The sequence below is a fragment of the Falco naumanni genome, chromosome 8, assembly GCF_017639655.2.
Source record: "Falco naumanni isolate bFalNau1 chromosome 8, bFalNau1.pat, whole genome shotgun sequence".
Classification (NCBI taxonomy): Eukaryota; Metazoa; Chordata; class Aves; order Falconiformes; family Falconidae; genus Falco; species Falco naumanni.
The window spans coordinates 54,526,189-54,542,179 of record NC_054061.1 but is presented as its reverse complement, the minus strand read 5'-3'; the positions used below and the strand labels follow the sequence as shown (position 1 = coordinate 54,542,179).

Genomic DNA, 15,991 nt, shown 5'->3' with positions numbered 1-15,991 from the left:
TGTGAAAAATGTCTTTGAGGAATAATTGAGCATTTTACCCAAAGCAAGTTATTATCCTTACTTCACTCATAAGAAAGACTTTCATAACTGTCACATTTTATGGCATTTGTGAATATGGATCTTTCCAACTCATAAAAGTTAATAATCCCTCCTTTATGACCAAGGTAATCTCTAACTCCATATAAAGAGCAGAAAAATAATTCTTGCCCTTAGTTACATTTTTATTCCTTTATTTCATTGGGGGGTGTTTGTGGGGGGTGGGTGTCTGTGTAATCAATTTTGTTCTGAAAATAAGGAAGTCGCTTGGCTTTTTTCTGCCCATTAACTACACTGAAAGGAAATCTTCTGCAATATTGATTTCCCTCACATTATGAAGAGCAAAATAAAGTAATTCTGGAGAGATGTAGGAGACCTAAGGCTGTTCTTACCTTGTATCTGGGTATAGTGCTTTTTCATACTAAACTATAAGGCTTTCTTAATGAAAAAAGCTCATGTAGACATACCCAAGCTCATATCAAATGGAGCAGCTCAGGCTCTGCCACCTGCCTAGCTATGGTAGAACAGAGTCAGGCCAGTCTAATTACCTTCAGTATTTAATCACTTCCCGAGTGGGCTTTCTAGCCCAGAATAAGTTTATTGCTACCACAACTTTTCTAGAAGCAACAGAGCAAGCAAGTTTAAAGATGGTTTAGGTATATCTACAGAAGCTATTGACAGCTCAGCAATAACTCTTAAACAAAACTCTTTGTTCTAGATGAATTAATATCCCTTCAAATGATGTTGACAGAAACCTGTACACCTTGAGGAGTGAGGGCTCCCGTCAGTGCTGAGCCTACAAAGGAAGAGAAACAGCTTTCTGCCTTTAGAGTGTGCCATGCATACACCAGAGACATTTTGGAAGCACTTCACAGTAGAAAGAGTAGGTGAAGTAGCTCAGCTTCCCCCTCATCATACTGACAGTCCATACTACAGCCATCGCATTTTATTCACCCTTTCTCTCCTTTCACACCTTGGGACATGCCTCAATGTTACCTGGCAACAAGAAAAATATCACCACACATAGTTGTTGCTTTCAAGAAACCAGCATGTTCCAAGACCAAACGCTTATGACCTGGAGACTCAATATTGCTATTCTGGTATGTGTCAATGGGGGGGGTTGAAAGCTGTAAGCACTTGTCTGTCTAGAAGCAGGTGATTCATAAAACAGACTGGCACATCAAGAACCTCCCAGAACCCAACAGCTCTCAGATAAACTCATTTCAGGCTGTCACACCAACCAGGTCCAACTCAGGGAGCTGACATGCAGGTAAAGAGGGACATCCAGTGGCTGAATAAACTGGGATTTCCATGACAGTGTGTTTTTACAGCTAAAAAAGATGTTATAAATCTTCTGAAGAAGCTACAGATGCCATCACGATACAGGCAGTAACAAGATCAGTTTCAAAGATTCATGATGTTTAAAGTCAACTTGGTTTCAACAACAACAACAACAACAAAGAAAAAAGGCAAATCTAGAAGATACCTCCCCAGTAGAGGCCATTTCACATCGGAGAACAGGGTCAGCATCTCTCAGCCGGGACCAAGAAAACATTGGGGCCTGGTGAAAGAAAGAGGTAGGAGATAGTAAGAGAATGAAAATCTAATGCATAGTTTAAAAAAACAAACAAACCATAACAACCACAAAACCAAAACAAAACCAAAACAAAAGCCATTCAGCTACACTTGGAAGTGACAGAAAGAGACAGACATGAATGAATCAAAAAAAAGCACTGGTCAAGGCTGATAAACAAAGGACTACTTGGCAAGTGAGTTCCCCCAGCATCCTGATGATGGACTGGAACAAATAAACTTGTATCTCACCAGTAAATCATCCTTCTAACTCTTGCAGTTCTGCTCATATTCTGATGGCAGATTTCTAATCTGTGGTAGTCCACTATGACTATCATCTTTAGGACACATTTTAAAACAGAAAAGCTGTGAAGCATCTAATTCATGACACAAGGAGATACACTATCTGAGGGCCCTCTGTTTTTCTTAGAAAACTGTTCTCCAACAGAAATTTTTCACTCACAGGAATCAAACGATTCCACAAGAACACACTATGATTTTTGTATTTTCCCTCTCCCTCCCCAAAATACAGACCTGTATATTTTTTTTTTTTAATCTTTTGATTGAAAATATTAAAATCCCTGATCATTATCATTATCTGAGGGCTTTGGTCACTACAGTCTGTGAGTTCTCTTGTCTAATTTGACCTTAAAAAAAAAAAAAAAAGAGAGAGAGAAAGAAACACTCTGTTAAAGAGCCAATGACTACATGTGGCTAACAGAGTAAATTTTCTACTAAGGAATAATTTTCTGTAGGGCTTCTCTACACCTTGAACTACTAATGGCATTTGCATAAAGACACCATCATTGCTGATTAACCAAGAATCTAGCTTTACATTCAAAGACATAATTCTGTTCTTGGAAGTCTCTGAAGGTAACACTGCAGACAAGTCAGCTGCTGTTTCATGACACCTAACAATTATCAACTAAAATGTGACAGCAGAAATTCATTGCGAAAGGTTTCTTAAAAAAATATCATGTGTCTTCCAGACTTTTAGATCGGTTTTGCTTCTTCTACACATAAAGAAAAAAATTTTACAGTGGCCAACTCTACAGTCTCAAGCTGAAATATGGTAGTAAAGGTGGATTATTTTTTATGCATATATTGTCTTGAAAGGTAACAAGCAACAAAGCTTTCCTCCAGCTCCCTAACTTTTGTCTGCTGTGAGCATGAAAATGCATCAGCAGAAGCAGGCTGTGGTACTGCAAATAAATCCTGTTTAAAACTTATTCAGCCATGCTTTATCCAGGATTTAATCTTGGTCAGGCCATGATACTTGCATCACACTGCAAGCAAACATGGCAAGAGAATATTCCAGTCACTAAGGCTAAAACTGTGGGACTTCAAATCCACAAAGGAGCAGCTATGTTGAGAAAGAAGAAAAGAGTTTCATATTCTCTTTTTAGAGCATTTAAGAACTGCTGGAGAAACACAATCCCATTTTGACGCAAATGTTCCTATCATAAAAATGTGAGAGGACAGAAAATATGATGCATGAATAACAAGAATCAGATTTAACTGGAATATTTTTCAGTCTAGCCTTTCTAAAGATATTAGCAGATTTTTATATTTGACAAATCCACACAGAATACAACCAGTATAAAAAGGCTTTGTAGCCAAGTTTTCAAGAATGTAGTTGGGTTTTCCGTTCTGTAGCCAGCATTCCCAGGAAAGAGAGAACACTTGGTGGTTTAGCTAACAACAGAGTAGAAGACCCAGGTCTAAATAACTGAAATTAATAAAAATAAATAACACTCAGAAAAATATTCTTAGATTAGAATTTCAGATAATGCCTACCTGTAGCATCAAAACAAAATATAACGCTACTTCTAGACTGGCTGGCTTGACAATAAGCTGAGCTCGCTTGGGCCGCAGATTTGGCTTTTTATTTGTATTTTAATAGGTCTGAACATTTTATTAGTAGAAACATGTTAGGTGTTTTCTGTTTCCTCAGTTTTCACTTGATATGGAAGCTATTAAAGCTTGAACATTTCTGTATAAACAATTCTCATTATGCATTGTATTTTCTGCACTGCTGTTCTGGAGTTTTATGATTAGGAACTTAAATTATTTTTTTTATTCCACTAAGCATTCAGAAATACCTACAGTACACTTTGCTATCTTGGGTGCTACATAAGCTTAGTAATTATGAAAAGTAAAATCTTGGCCCCGCTGAAATCAAAGGATCCAACACTTTCACTCCCATTTTAACTGGTGGTGCATATAAAGGGGATTCCGTGCATTCACAGCCCATGTCCTAAATCCTGAAAGTGAAATCTGGGGGGCACTCAGAACACAAAATTTGTACGTGTCCACACATATACTAGATAGTATTATGAAATAGTCTAAACCTCAGTGTTCAATTCTGCAAATGCATAGTTATTATGCCGCCCATAAACATGATTCAGAGTAGGTTAGACGAAATAAAAGAAGATTGATTTTATTAACAATCACTGGATAATTTTCCTTTGATTTTTCTCTGTAATTCCCAAGATACATTATCTTGACAGAAACTACAAAAGGTCAATTTGACCTTTGGCCAATTAGTAAATTATTCTCTCTGTACATTAAAGTACTAATTGCCTATTAATGTGTTAGGTGCTGGCTCTGTTGGGGGGGATTTTGGTGTTCTTTTGGAAACCATACCTTAATCCCAACATATCTGGATGGAATAATGGGATGTTCCAGTGTGGGGAGGCATGACTCATTAACCTCTTTTCCAATCATCACTTTTGTGGCCACATCGATGAAGTCCACACCCAGAGTCTTTGATACAAAAGGGAAGGAGCGTGAAGCTCGCAAGTTGCACTCTATCACCTGATGGGATTAAAAAGAAGTACCAGGGTCAGGGACTGTGCAGTGAAGAAATAGATTCATTCACATTTCTGGAAATCACTCCTTATTCCTATTGGAAGAGACGCTCTTCAGATCACCAAATACAAGGCACAGAAATTGTGTTCAATATTACAAAACAGCAAGGAGGGAGGGTAGTGGCCAGCTTGAGTTACAAGGAGCCTGATGTCCTGCAAATGAGTTTCATCTCTACTGTCTGAAAATTAGAACTGGGTGTTATCCAGAGTTCACTTTGGAAAACGTGTTGTACCATACCCTAAGTTAATGTGCAAGAGGCATGGAAACTTACACACAGGCATTAGGTAAAACTTTAGAAGCCCACCTTGTTCTTTTCCCATGGTAATGGCACTTCATGAATGACTGGGCTACCCTTACCAACTTTCCTCATCCACATGCAGAAGTCATTCAGTGACCCAAGCAAGAAAAAAGTCCTGCATCCTTCTGAGAAGTGCACCGTGGAGTTCATTAGCAACAGAGGAATTGCTGTAAGTAAGAATGAGGGGGGAGTGAAGGAGGGTGAAAATAGGTAAATTAAGACAGAACGGAAAAGGGGAATTTAGCCAGAAAAAAAGGCAAGCACAGCTGAGGGAAAGCAAGAAAGGAAAAACTCCATTCTGACCCTCTGTGGAGATTCTAAATAACTATGTGTGAAATATAAGAAAAGCGAAGAATGGTAAGTACATTTTCCTCAACTAATAGCCCAAACAGGATCTTTCACCAATAATGTATCTCTTCTATACCACACCGGGCTTTTCTTTCCATTCACTGCTTCCTCAGTCATACTCTGCTCACATTCCTCTGACCTTCTTCCATTAGCCACAGAAAGCCAGCCGCTACCCGTAAAGGGTCAGACATCTGCTGTACTTCTGTTACCCTTAGCTACTAAGACCACGCTATTTAGATAGCCACCTTAATGGCTTATATTAAAGGCTTAAACACTTAAATTGTCTTGCTTTCTTTCCAGTGCCTTGGAAGGCTTATTTTAATGATCAAAATAGCTAAAGATGAGAGAGGACATCTAATGTCTAAAAGCAATGACATTCAGTTCATAGGATGAGGCACGGGTCCCAGTGCCGTCCATCATATTCAAAACTGAACATTTTGGGAAGGACAGCAGCCCGCAGTGAAAGATAGCTAGTGCTGGCAGATAATGCAGCCAGACTCGCTTCACCCTCGGCGTGAAGGCAGGGAAGGACGCTCTCTCCCACACAGACAGGGAGAGCTGTGTGACTAGGGGTGGCACAGGTGAGCCTCACATCGTCAGACAATGCAGGTTAGAAACCCACAGCTGTTATTGCTACAGAGTTGCTATGGCAGGGAGTGCAGGAAACATGCACCTAGCTATCCATAGCAGAGCCTGGTTTCCTTCAACAGTCACAAGAGCTCTTACCAGCACATTGTTGCCTTGCACCAAGAACTGAATGTTGAATGGACCAGAGATGGCAAAGGCATTTGCAATCTTTTTTGTAGCAGCTTTTACCTATAAAAATAAAGTAAAAATGTGCGTATGTACAACAAATAAATAAATCCCACAAAACAGTGTCATGGTAATAAATCACCTCACATGTGGATTTCTTGAGATGTATCTCTCTGCCCTAGCATATTTTTTCTCTATACCTTCATTTTGGTATAATAGCATTATCTTTCAGAAGCAAACATGTTTAATTTGCCTGGTAACCTAGAGCTCAAAGAGCTATTTGAAGGCAGAAGTAAAAATCAGCTTCATCTGTGTGTGAGAAAGGAGGAGAAAGAGAGAGAATAAAAGCCTGCCCTGTCTGTAGCAATTCCTACACTGCATACTGGAGCCTTTATACCTTTCTTGGTTAAATAATAAATAATGATGTTTTGCCCTTTGAGATTAACTACTTCGCTTTACAAGTGTCCAAAAAGTATTTCCCCGACATGCCTGTCCCATCACAAATCAGTGGGATGCATCTCACCAGATATACTCTGGAACAAATGGATGAAACACTATGGTCTGATTTTCTAGGTTTGTCAAGAAATCACATGCCATTTCAGTAAAAGCATTTGAATGGCTCTGCTTCAGGAGATGACTATTTCATAAACAAGGCTTTTGACATTCTTGTAAACAGAGTTGTGGCACAGACCACTGCATTACAGCTCTTGCTAGCTTCCAAGCAGACCCTTAAAAGGATGACATCGTGAGGGATGGCACATTTTACTGAGAAAATGCATTTTAACAACTAACTCTATTACCAGTTTTATTCTCAAAAGTGGGAAAAGTCAAGGTTAGGTGAGGTTAATTCATCCTGACATCCCTTCTGGAAAAGCAGGCAGCTAGAAAGTCATACACCTGATCTGATCATTTAAGGATTGTGGAAGAAAAGAAAGCAGAAAGTGAACCATGGCATATATGTACGGATTAGGCAATCCTCTACTGCTATGGAAGCTGGTTCTAAACCAATGAAACAAAAAAAGTCCAATGGGCCTGAAAGTGTATACATCTACTACTTAAATCAATGGGATACAGTTCAGATGATCCTATGTACAGGACAGCCAATCACAGAGTGCACACTGACATCCTACACTTGCACATACCACACTGGCCTTTAAAAAAAAAAACATTCGTGATTTGGTTTCTCCATTGGTGACTGAGTTCTTCTAAGCAGAGGGGGAAAGCAGATTCAAACTCTTCCTTTCTTTTCTCTTTTCTTTGCTAGTGCAACACCTACCTTCTCCAAGGCTCCCTGGCTAATAGTCTGTGTGGGTAACATGAGGGTGGCATCTCCAGAGTGAACGCCTGCATCTTCCACATGCTCTGAAATAGCGTGTGAAATAACCTGCATACAGTAACACCAGAGCAGTTAGTCACCTCGCCCTCTCTCATGAACTGTTCCCCCATTTCCAGCCCAGCACAGTCTCCTGAACAGAGCTGTATCCAAACAAGGATACAGATGGGGGATGGGGGGTGGGGGAAGTGAATTTCCCAAGGTTTTGGGGAGAATAGGCCTGAGGCAGACACAAGGCATACAAACAAGAGGATCATGTTAGTGTCTTTCGTACCATGGTTAAGCAAACTGCACACGTGATAAAGCCTACCACAGTCTGGCCATCCTAAGGCTTTCTTCCTCTAACACACGTTCTGACAGAAGGTCAGAAGGTAAAAGCTAATTAGGCTTTAAACCAGCTCTCTAAGTTCTGTTTGCCATGAACACAAAAAAGTTGTCATTCCCCAATAGAAACAAGTACAAACTAACACCATTTTTATGCTTTCCCCCACACACACAATCTTTTGTGGTGTTTTACTCATGAGGAAAAGCAAGCAGAGGAAATTCAGGCCTAAGGTATCAAGTTGAATGAATTGCATCAGGGTGCACTACCTCAGTACCAAAAAAAGTGATCTTGTCTGCTGGTTAAAAATGAAGACTGAAACCAGAATATGTCTGCTAAATGAAAAGTTTGTGATTTTTTTTTTTTTTGTGAGAAGTCTTTGGTTAGTAATGAATTGCAAGGTGAAGGTGTAACAACTTTGGTAATATCATAACACATGCTGATACAATTCTAATGAAACTAATTTGTGAAGCCAGTAATCTGAAAATCCAGCAAAAATTATATTCTAAAGGATTCATTAACATGGTTAAGCAATGCTTAAAATAATAAATATTTAGATGTATACAATAAGGCACGCTGAGCTTTTCAAGCATGATGTTTTTGAACCCAACATGAATTCATGTTTTCTTTACTGTTCTCTGCACAAATCCATGGCTGTATAGCAAGTCGTTCAAACCACACATTTTTGCAAATCTCCAATCCTGAAAAACAAGTTTAATACAAAAAAAAAAAAAAAAAAAAAAAGGCAAAGTTCTTACACTTCCTGCCTTGGCTACAGCATCCATTTCCACCTCACGGGCACCTTCAATAAATTTAGTGAGTACCACAGGATGATCCTGTCATCAAGATAAGATAAAAGAAGAAAGTTTTTATTTGAGAGTATTTGGGGACCATCCAAGTGCTCTGCTACTCATCACTGAAAAACCTTTGGAAGCAGAATCTCACAAGACCAATCTATTAATATTCTTATTTGCACAGATAAGTGACCTTTACAAAGACATAATGGGGTGAAACTTGGCATGATTTCCCCGAAGTCTCTGATACGTAAATTTGAGCCCTCCATGTCACCATGACAGGGAAATCTGTGGCAAAGCCACAAAGAGCTTTTAAGTGAGATCGCAGCAAAAAGATGACAATGGGACATGTGCATGGATCCAGTGACCTCTGATCCTGTCTCCCAAAAACAGTCCGTACCTCCAAGATCTTCAATTCCTCCTCCCTCTGAGCCTCCCAGCCATTTCACTGGACATACTGCTTCACAAAGTAATTGATTCTGGCATACTTAATGACTTTGTATAGTGGCCATTTGCTGTTTTAGAGTCATATATTTTAGGCAACTGATCATTCCTTTCTCATTTCTCTGCTTGGTTTCCTAAGTGTCCCAAGAAGAAGTTGCCACCAATTATAGCTGGCCAGGAATGACCTGTCCTTGACTCTCAATAAGTTAGTTCCCTGGTATACATTGTTTCCCTTTCTCCTCTCCTGCCTATCTCTGGGATGCTAGCACACACTTCCTTCTCCTTTAGTGCTTTCTCCTTCCAGCTGCCTGCTCCAACAGACAGTTAAAAATCTAATCCACATTCTTTCTGGCCAGCTTTATGTCTCAACATTTTACTTGTCCCATCCACTATTAACTGCCTGTTATTTATTAGAGAATAAAATGGAATAAATGACAGTCAGTGCATGCTCACAAGGCTCCTCTTGAAAAAATATAAAGCAACTCCGAAAGTTACAAGACACAATTCCTTACATTTATCAGTGCAAGGGTAAATTCACAGGCAAGGACAATGCCACAGCCTACACTGTTTCATAAATTTAGTGGCTTGTGTCCTATAACTTTGTCTTGCTGCAGTTTTTCACCAGAAGATTTTATACGTGCACAGAACCTTGTTTACTCTAATCTGTCTCAACTTGTACAAGAAGTTTTGAACATTGTTGACAACATAAATGCCATAATGACACGACATTGTAACAGCAAACTAGTTGAACAACAGAACAACACTGGTCAGGCACTTTATCTGGAGCCATTCTTTTGGAGGAAGCAGAACTAGGTAAGGCTTTGTAACCAGAAAACTAAAGCTTGTGTCCCACAAAGATGCTCACATTCATTGTATGCTCTGAACTAATACTGCTAGCTTCTGAGGAACCACTCACAGGCTACAAAGCCTTGACAAGACTGAAAAAAACCCTCCCTAACTTAAAAGCAGAATACAGTACTTTTGTTCAGGTTTGATTTTTGCTAGCTTAGCTTCATCTATGCTATAGGTTTTGTCAATATAAAATACCGGATGGAAGAAAGAAGTCTTCCTTCCTTCAGCAGTCTGACCACACTAGCAAAAAATTAGCATGTAAATTAGTCTAAGTCTCTGCAGGATCAGGGCCAGAGCACCCTGATCTGGTGCACTAAGAGAGGAAAAGACTCATGGTACACAACTGGTCACGTTTGCAGCAAAAGTCAGTGCCTTGTTTGTGTACAGAATTGGACATCATAAGGATCCTACGGAATACCCACTTTTTCCCCTAGGAATACATCATGTATTGCCAAGACTCTACAACTTCAACTCCCAGCAGGACCTCCTGTACCAGAAACAAGACCTCTCAGCAACAAAGAGCAACACTGCCCAATTCGAGTCAATCAAGCTGTGACAAGTTAAACTGACCAAGGATCACTTTCCTGGGCTTCAGCCTCCTGTAGGGTACCCGCTGCCATCACAAAGTCATCCAAAGTCATCCACCAGCATGAGAAAGTAACCTGTCCCGCTGAATGTGGCTTAAAGATGCTGCCTGGTCTGCTTCTCTGAGTGTGTGGGGAAACACTAAGCAGAGTACTTAAAATAAAATACAGAGAGAAGCTAAGTGTTTTGGGAGGCCTAGCACTGCTGAGTCTGGTTTCTACCACAGGTTGCCTCTGTAGTCTTTTGAGAATTAGTTACGTAATTCTTTCTGATGGAACTAACAGTGGTACTCTCCTGCTTTCAAAAATGCCTTTGAAGTTGTTCAAAGATGATAATAAGTGGTCTGATTGCTTCCACACTAACCTATCCTTCACAATATTATTACTTTGTAAGACATCTCCCTTCCATTCCACCTTTTCTTCCTAAAATGCTAAACTTCCATCATTTGCCTCATATACCTGAAAACCACATGGTTTTGTTCTCGTTCAAGCTTTAACCACCTAAGAAATCCAAGTAAGCAGTAACGTGTCTGGCTTCCATAGCCAGTTGTGTTTTCAGAGAGCTCCTCTTTGACTTACTTATTTTTACCTCCAAGATTCCTGTGACTGTAGTGTTTATGGTGCTATAGTACTGTTCTGAATAGCGACCATTCAAAAAAAAAAAAAAAAAAAAAAACCAAATCCACCAAAAAAACAGGGGAAAAAAAACTCAGAAGAAAACAGACCAGAAGGTGAGTCCAAATTCAGAGACTGTTGAAAGGTTAGACTGTGAATTCTGTATGTTCTTTATTCAGCCTCAATCATTTAACTTTTTCTTCCTTCCATATTTTCATCTCTTCAGACATCCCTTGTATAATAATACTGACGGTAACAATAGAAGAAATTCAGGCACTGAGTTGTTTTCTGTGTTCTGAAACATTCATATCTTTGGGAAATTGCCCTACATTTCAACATACTAGACCAAATCCCTTTCTCTTTGCTAGAAAAAAAGACACTTTAAAAAATCACCAAACTAACTTTTGAAAAAAATCTAGAACAGAAATCAGAGCTTTAATCTTCTGCATTACATACTCTGCAGATCAATAATCTCACTGGATTAACAGTAAGCAGGCAGCAGTCCTGCTTTTGTGACAGAGGAAAATAGAACTCGATACATGGTTTGGAGAGTTACATGTCATAGAAAAACCATGCAATTTTTCCTGCATTTAAATGAGTAAATTAAATAAATAAATAAATAAATGTAATTGCTAAGAGAGAAGATACCATGACAAAATTTTGAGTTCAAAGAAGCTGGGCAAAACAGGTCAGAAATGAGTGAAAGATGCTATCAGTTCTATGTTGGTCCAAACTCTAATTTCACTGGGTCCTCCCCAAACAAGGAAGGGAGAGAGTGAGCAAAACACAATGCAGAAACAAAGAGATGGAAAACACAGTAGCGGTGAAACAAATACAGCAAAAACAAAAAGAAAAAGCAGTAGCAGCACAAAGACTGGTACCTGAGAGACTCTGGTGGCTTCTGCTAAGAACTTCTTCATTTCCTCTTCACTGAAGACTACATTCATTGCAGCCCCACTGTGAGAATGGCAAAGAAAAGAAGACAGGTCAGCTTCCCTCTTGACTTCAAGGGAGACAGCACTGTCAGACACCACACCACAGACTAGCCAAGCAAGCTCCTGACTCCAGCCACTTGTTTGACTCTTGACTGAAAGAAAGGCAGATGGTACCTAATGCTTCCATTACACTTCCCAGGGAAGACGGGTGACCTCCAGAACCGTAACAAAGAACCAAATAAAGACCTGTGGTTATGTAGCCTTAGCACTGCTGCCAAATCCCCTTTCTCACCCAAGTCTTTAAAGCTCCCCCTAAGCCGGAGGAGATGGCTCGTCAGCCAGATGGCCCCACTGAGGACCCAGACCTTCACCATAAGGGCAGGTTAGCTGCCAGCTCAGGACAGAACAGATGCTTTGCTCACTTTAGCCCAATTGCTCATCAGTGACAGATGAAGCCAGGAATGCACAGGCCACTGGTGATGGTTGTGACAATGTAAATGCAGATGAAAATGAGCTGCTCCCTGGTCACTTCACTACGTTCCTCCCCTAAAGTCTTAGCCTGCAAGGGAGAGGCACAGCAGATACAGATACTCTATCTGAAAACTACTTTGAAACTGAGCTGTCAGTAATACCAGAGAGAGGGATCTGGGAGAACGGAGGTTGAGAGTGATTCAGGTCCCTTTTAAGGACAAGCATCTTTTAAAAAGGATGTTACATTGATCGCTTCTACTACTGATGCTTAGTGTGCCCTTTGCTTCAATGGGCAAGCTCACAGAGGCAGTGGGAAAAAGTGGAGAAAGGATCTATCCCACAAAATCAGTCACTTTAGCCTCAGATAAATAGACACAAGTACCTAGGTAATTATACTTATCCAACTACCTCTTCAGCTGATGTAAATCAATAGAGTTCAATTAAATCCATGGACCTATGTCAGTAGCACCACTGAGGATGTGAGCTGGTGCATACAGTATGTAATTGGTGGGGAAACGCATTTAGTTTTCTAAGGCAACTGGCCGTATTTGTTCAAAGGACAAAGAAGTCTAGCTGCGGACTTGCTGCTGTTCTGCAAATAGAGGCCAGAGAGCATGCTGTGCTAGGGCTTTTTGCTTTCTATTTCCTCAAGTTTTACATCCTCCAGTTTCATCTTTCTCCCTGAAGTCCCCCTAACCTGCACAAATACCCTTTAGCAAATACTTACACGGAAAGGGCCTATACTAAATTTATTATGGATGGAAACAGGCTAAAAGAAGTGTTCCCTAAAAATCTGGGGAATTACATCAGGAGCAGTTTCTAGCTTATCCTCCTGATCCAAGTGCTGTTTTTTAACTTTGCTTCTCAACCCCACTGCAAGCTTCAGAAACTGGATAGAAAAGTCATTCAGCAGTCTCTTCTAAAGGATATTTCCTTGAGGGCTGAACATACTTTTCTTCTTTTCAAATAAAATGTTTTGGGTTTTTTTCTCCCCTGAAAAGATATATTGTGCCTCATCATTTTGATATGTGTCTCTCTCTCATACAAAAAGCATCCTGTCTCTGATTTATTTTCACCAGCAAGCTGTCTCTCTCTGCCTAGTCATCCAGCTATGAAGAAACTCCTCGCAGAGTGATCATTCAGAACGTGTGAGTTTGCTGTGTGTACTCACTGGTGTAACTTCTTCAAAAATTCTAGCTGTTGGAAACGTGTGGCCCTGTACAATGTCTATTTGAAGAGAAGCAGCTGCCACAGTGCAGGAACGTAAACCATGCCTGTAAGCAGAGAAGCTTAGCAAATAAGAAGCTGAATTCAAAAGATGCACTGTCATTTTCTGAAAACAGATGCCAACCCCAATAAATGGCTTCAGCATGTTTCCTTCTGTTTTTCCTGGTGGCAAACAATTTTCTGGCTTAATTGCACAGGTAGTAGTCTCACAAACCTTAAAGAATATCCCAGATGGTTTGTAGTTTTGGCCTTGAGATATGAAAAAGGTAATGCAGCTAAACAGAATTCTTATGATTATGTTCCGCCTTTGATCTGTGCCTGATGGACATAAGGGATCCATTGGCTTCCTTTATTGGTTTGAGCAGTTGTCCCACCTGTTAAGATGGGCAGCTTTTATGCCACATGCACCTAGCATAGCGTTTTCCACACGTCCCATGAAATTACTCTCCCTTGTGTCCAAGAGGTTTTTGCAGTTCATACCCACGACTCGAGCTCTGATGGCTGAGCCTTACCTCAGAACATAGGAAGGCCTCAGCAAACATGGGTAACTCACAGAGCCTGCAAATTCAACTGCATCTCTCTAAAGAAAGGGAGGAAAAACATGCTGTGAACAGGGAAATATTTTAAAGTCATACCAAAATTTCAGCTTTAACAGCATTTGCACTTTACTAGCCATTAGGACTATGGAGAGGAAGTTGGGGGCTACAGCCTAGGCTGAATGCAATACATGACTCCTTGGTTCCAGAGTTGTCATCTTCAGACCTTCCCTGTCCATAGAGCTTCACCAGGAAAGAAAGAGCAGTGGCAACACGTCACCTGCTAGAATAGTTTCCAAGGCCAGAAGGATAAACTAGAGTAGCCTGACAGTGATGCTAACTTCTGCTGGGCATATACCCCATGTTATGTAAAGGTGATTTAAAGCTACTTCCCTTCCATTTTCGATCCCACTCCTAGTGATCCTATAGCATCACTTTACAGGGATCAGAGTGTTCCTCAACATCAGCAGTAAAAAGCTGTCAAATCTTTTTGGAACCTTGAAATGTGTCACTAAGTTGGTCCCTCTGAGCAGATGCTCCCAACAACCAGTATCTACTTCATCATTTCCCAGATGCATATCCCAGCTTACCAGTGTACTGACTGCCTTCCAGGGAGCCTGAGCCACATGCAACTTATCCAGAACAGCTGAGAATATGGAGCGATCTTCTGCCTGGTTAATCTGCAGAGCATTTGTGCCAAGGATATTTACTCCACTCTGGTGCAGTGGCACTGCCAAGTTGTTGGGAATCTGCCCACCTACAGAAATAATGCAACCACTGCATCCCTGTTGGCAGACAGAAAGGAGCACAGTCATGTCCAGTTAGCTTAACGTTAAGGGCTGTTAAAACTAGGAATCCAATATTTAGATTATATAATTTTTTAGGTTGCTACGAGCAAAGATAGATCATAATTGTGCTGATCCAGAGGCATCCGGGCTGCACACTGTGATTATGTGTAGCCTCCCGAGCAATGATATCCTTATTGATGCCACTCAAAACCCACCAGTAACCTGAGGCTAAATTCCCCAGGAAACCAAAGAAATTTGCAGCATTCACATGCCTTTTGACATCAAGCCAAGATTTCATAAATTCTGCTAGAACCACAGACTGTTGCTTTGTTTGCATGTCATATTTAGGTGCTTCTGCTTTCCCAGTGAGGATAAGCACTGAGCTGACACAGGCTCCCTTGCTTTGCAGAGGAAGGGCACTGTGCTATGAAAATGCGATGCCTCGCAGTGAAATTCAAAACTCTACTCGGCATGGTCAGGTCTCCCTCCCCTGTTCTCCTACACGTGTGAACATGGGACCACCACTTCAACTGAGCCCACTCCTGTCCTCTGCTGCAGCCTTTGGTAGCATGAACAAACAAGATGTTTCAATCCCCCTTTTCCCCAGTAAGGGAAAAGAAGACCCCTTTCTCAGTCTAGCTCTTCTGAGAAAACACCCTTTCCCATGCTCATAGTCAGAGACTTCCAGAGTAGCAGACATTCATGCAAATTCTTTTTTACTAGAGTTGCAAGGCAGTAACCTCCAGCAGAAAGGCAATGGGAAACAACTGGATTTTTTTTTTCCTGCCAGCACTGTTATTTGCTAAGCAAATAACCTTTCCTAGCCTCAGAAGCCTATCTTCGAGGAGTGCCCACTGCTGACCCCTTGTTGGCCTCTACAAAGCAAAGCAGAGTCTTTGTTCAACAGAGCCAAATCTATCGGACAGCCTGTGATAGTCAATTACTCTGGATACACTTAGCCCTTTATTTTAATCCATCCTCATTATTCCTGACTAGCTCCTCATTTCTGGTAGTGCACAAAATAGTAACAAGTATTTCAGCCAAACTGTTATATATGCTCATTTCTTCACAGGCTATTTGCAAGCACTTCAATTCCAGACGTGGATGAGGCAGGACAGGTGGCACAGTATCCCCCAGCCACAATGGCAAATTTCATGTCTTTCACTGGGCAACAACAACATTTTAAGTGAGGAAATAATAAATGGCAAATAA

The 15,991-nt window shown here is 40.7% G+C and overlaps 1 protein-coding gene across 1 annotated transcript in view; it reads right to left on the bottom strand.

Moving 5' to 3' along the window:
* The window catches only part of CPS1 (carbamoyl-phosphate synthase 1), a 90,335-nt gene that overhangs the window by 12,358 nt on the left and 61,986 nt on the right, over nucleotides 1–15,991 (bottom strand). The window contains exons 25-32 of the mRNA XM_040605144.1: nucleotides 14,582–14,776; nucleotides 13,968–14,035; nucleotides 11,704–11,779; nucleotides 8,292–8,369; nucleotides 7,155–7,262; nucleotides 5,852–5,941; nucleotides 4,255–4,425; nucleotides 1,523–1,597 (exon numbers count right to left, since the gene is read on the bottom strand). Of these exons, the coding sequence (XP_040461078.1) occupies nucleotides 1,523–1,597; nucleotides 4,255–4,425; nucleotides 5,852–5,941; nucleotides 7,155–7,262; nucleotides 8,292–8,369; nucleotides 11,704–11,779; nucleotides 13,968–14,035; nucleotides 14,582–14,776 (861 nt within the window). The remainder of the gene's footprint in view (nucleotides 1–1,522; nucleotides 1,598–4,254; nucleotides 4,426–5,851; nucleotides 5,942–7,154; nucleotides 7,263–8,291; nucleotides 8,370–11,703; nucleotides 11,780–13,967; nucleotides 14,036–14,581; nucleotides 14,777–15,991) is intronic.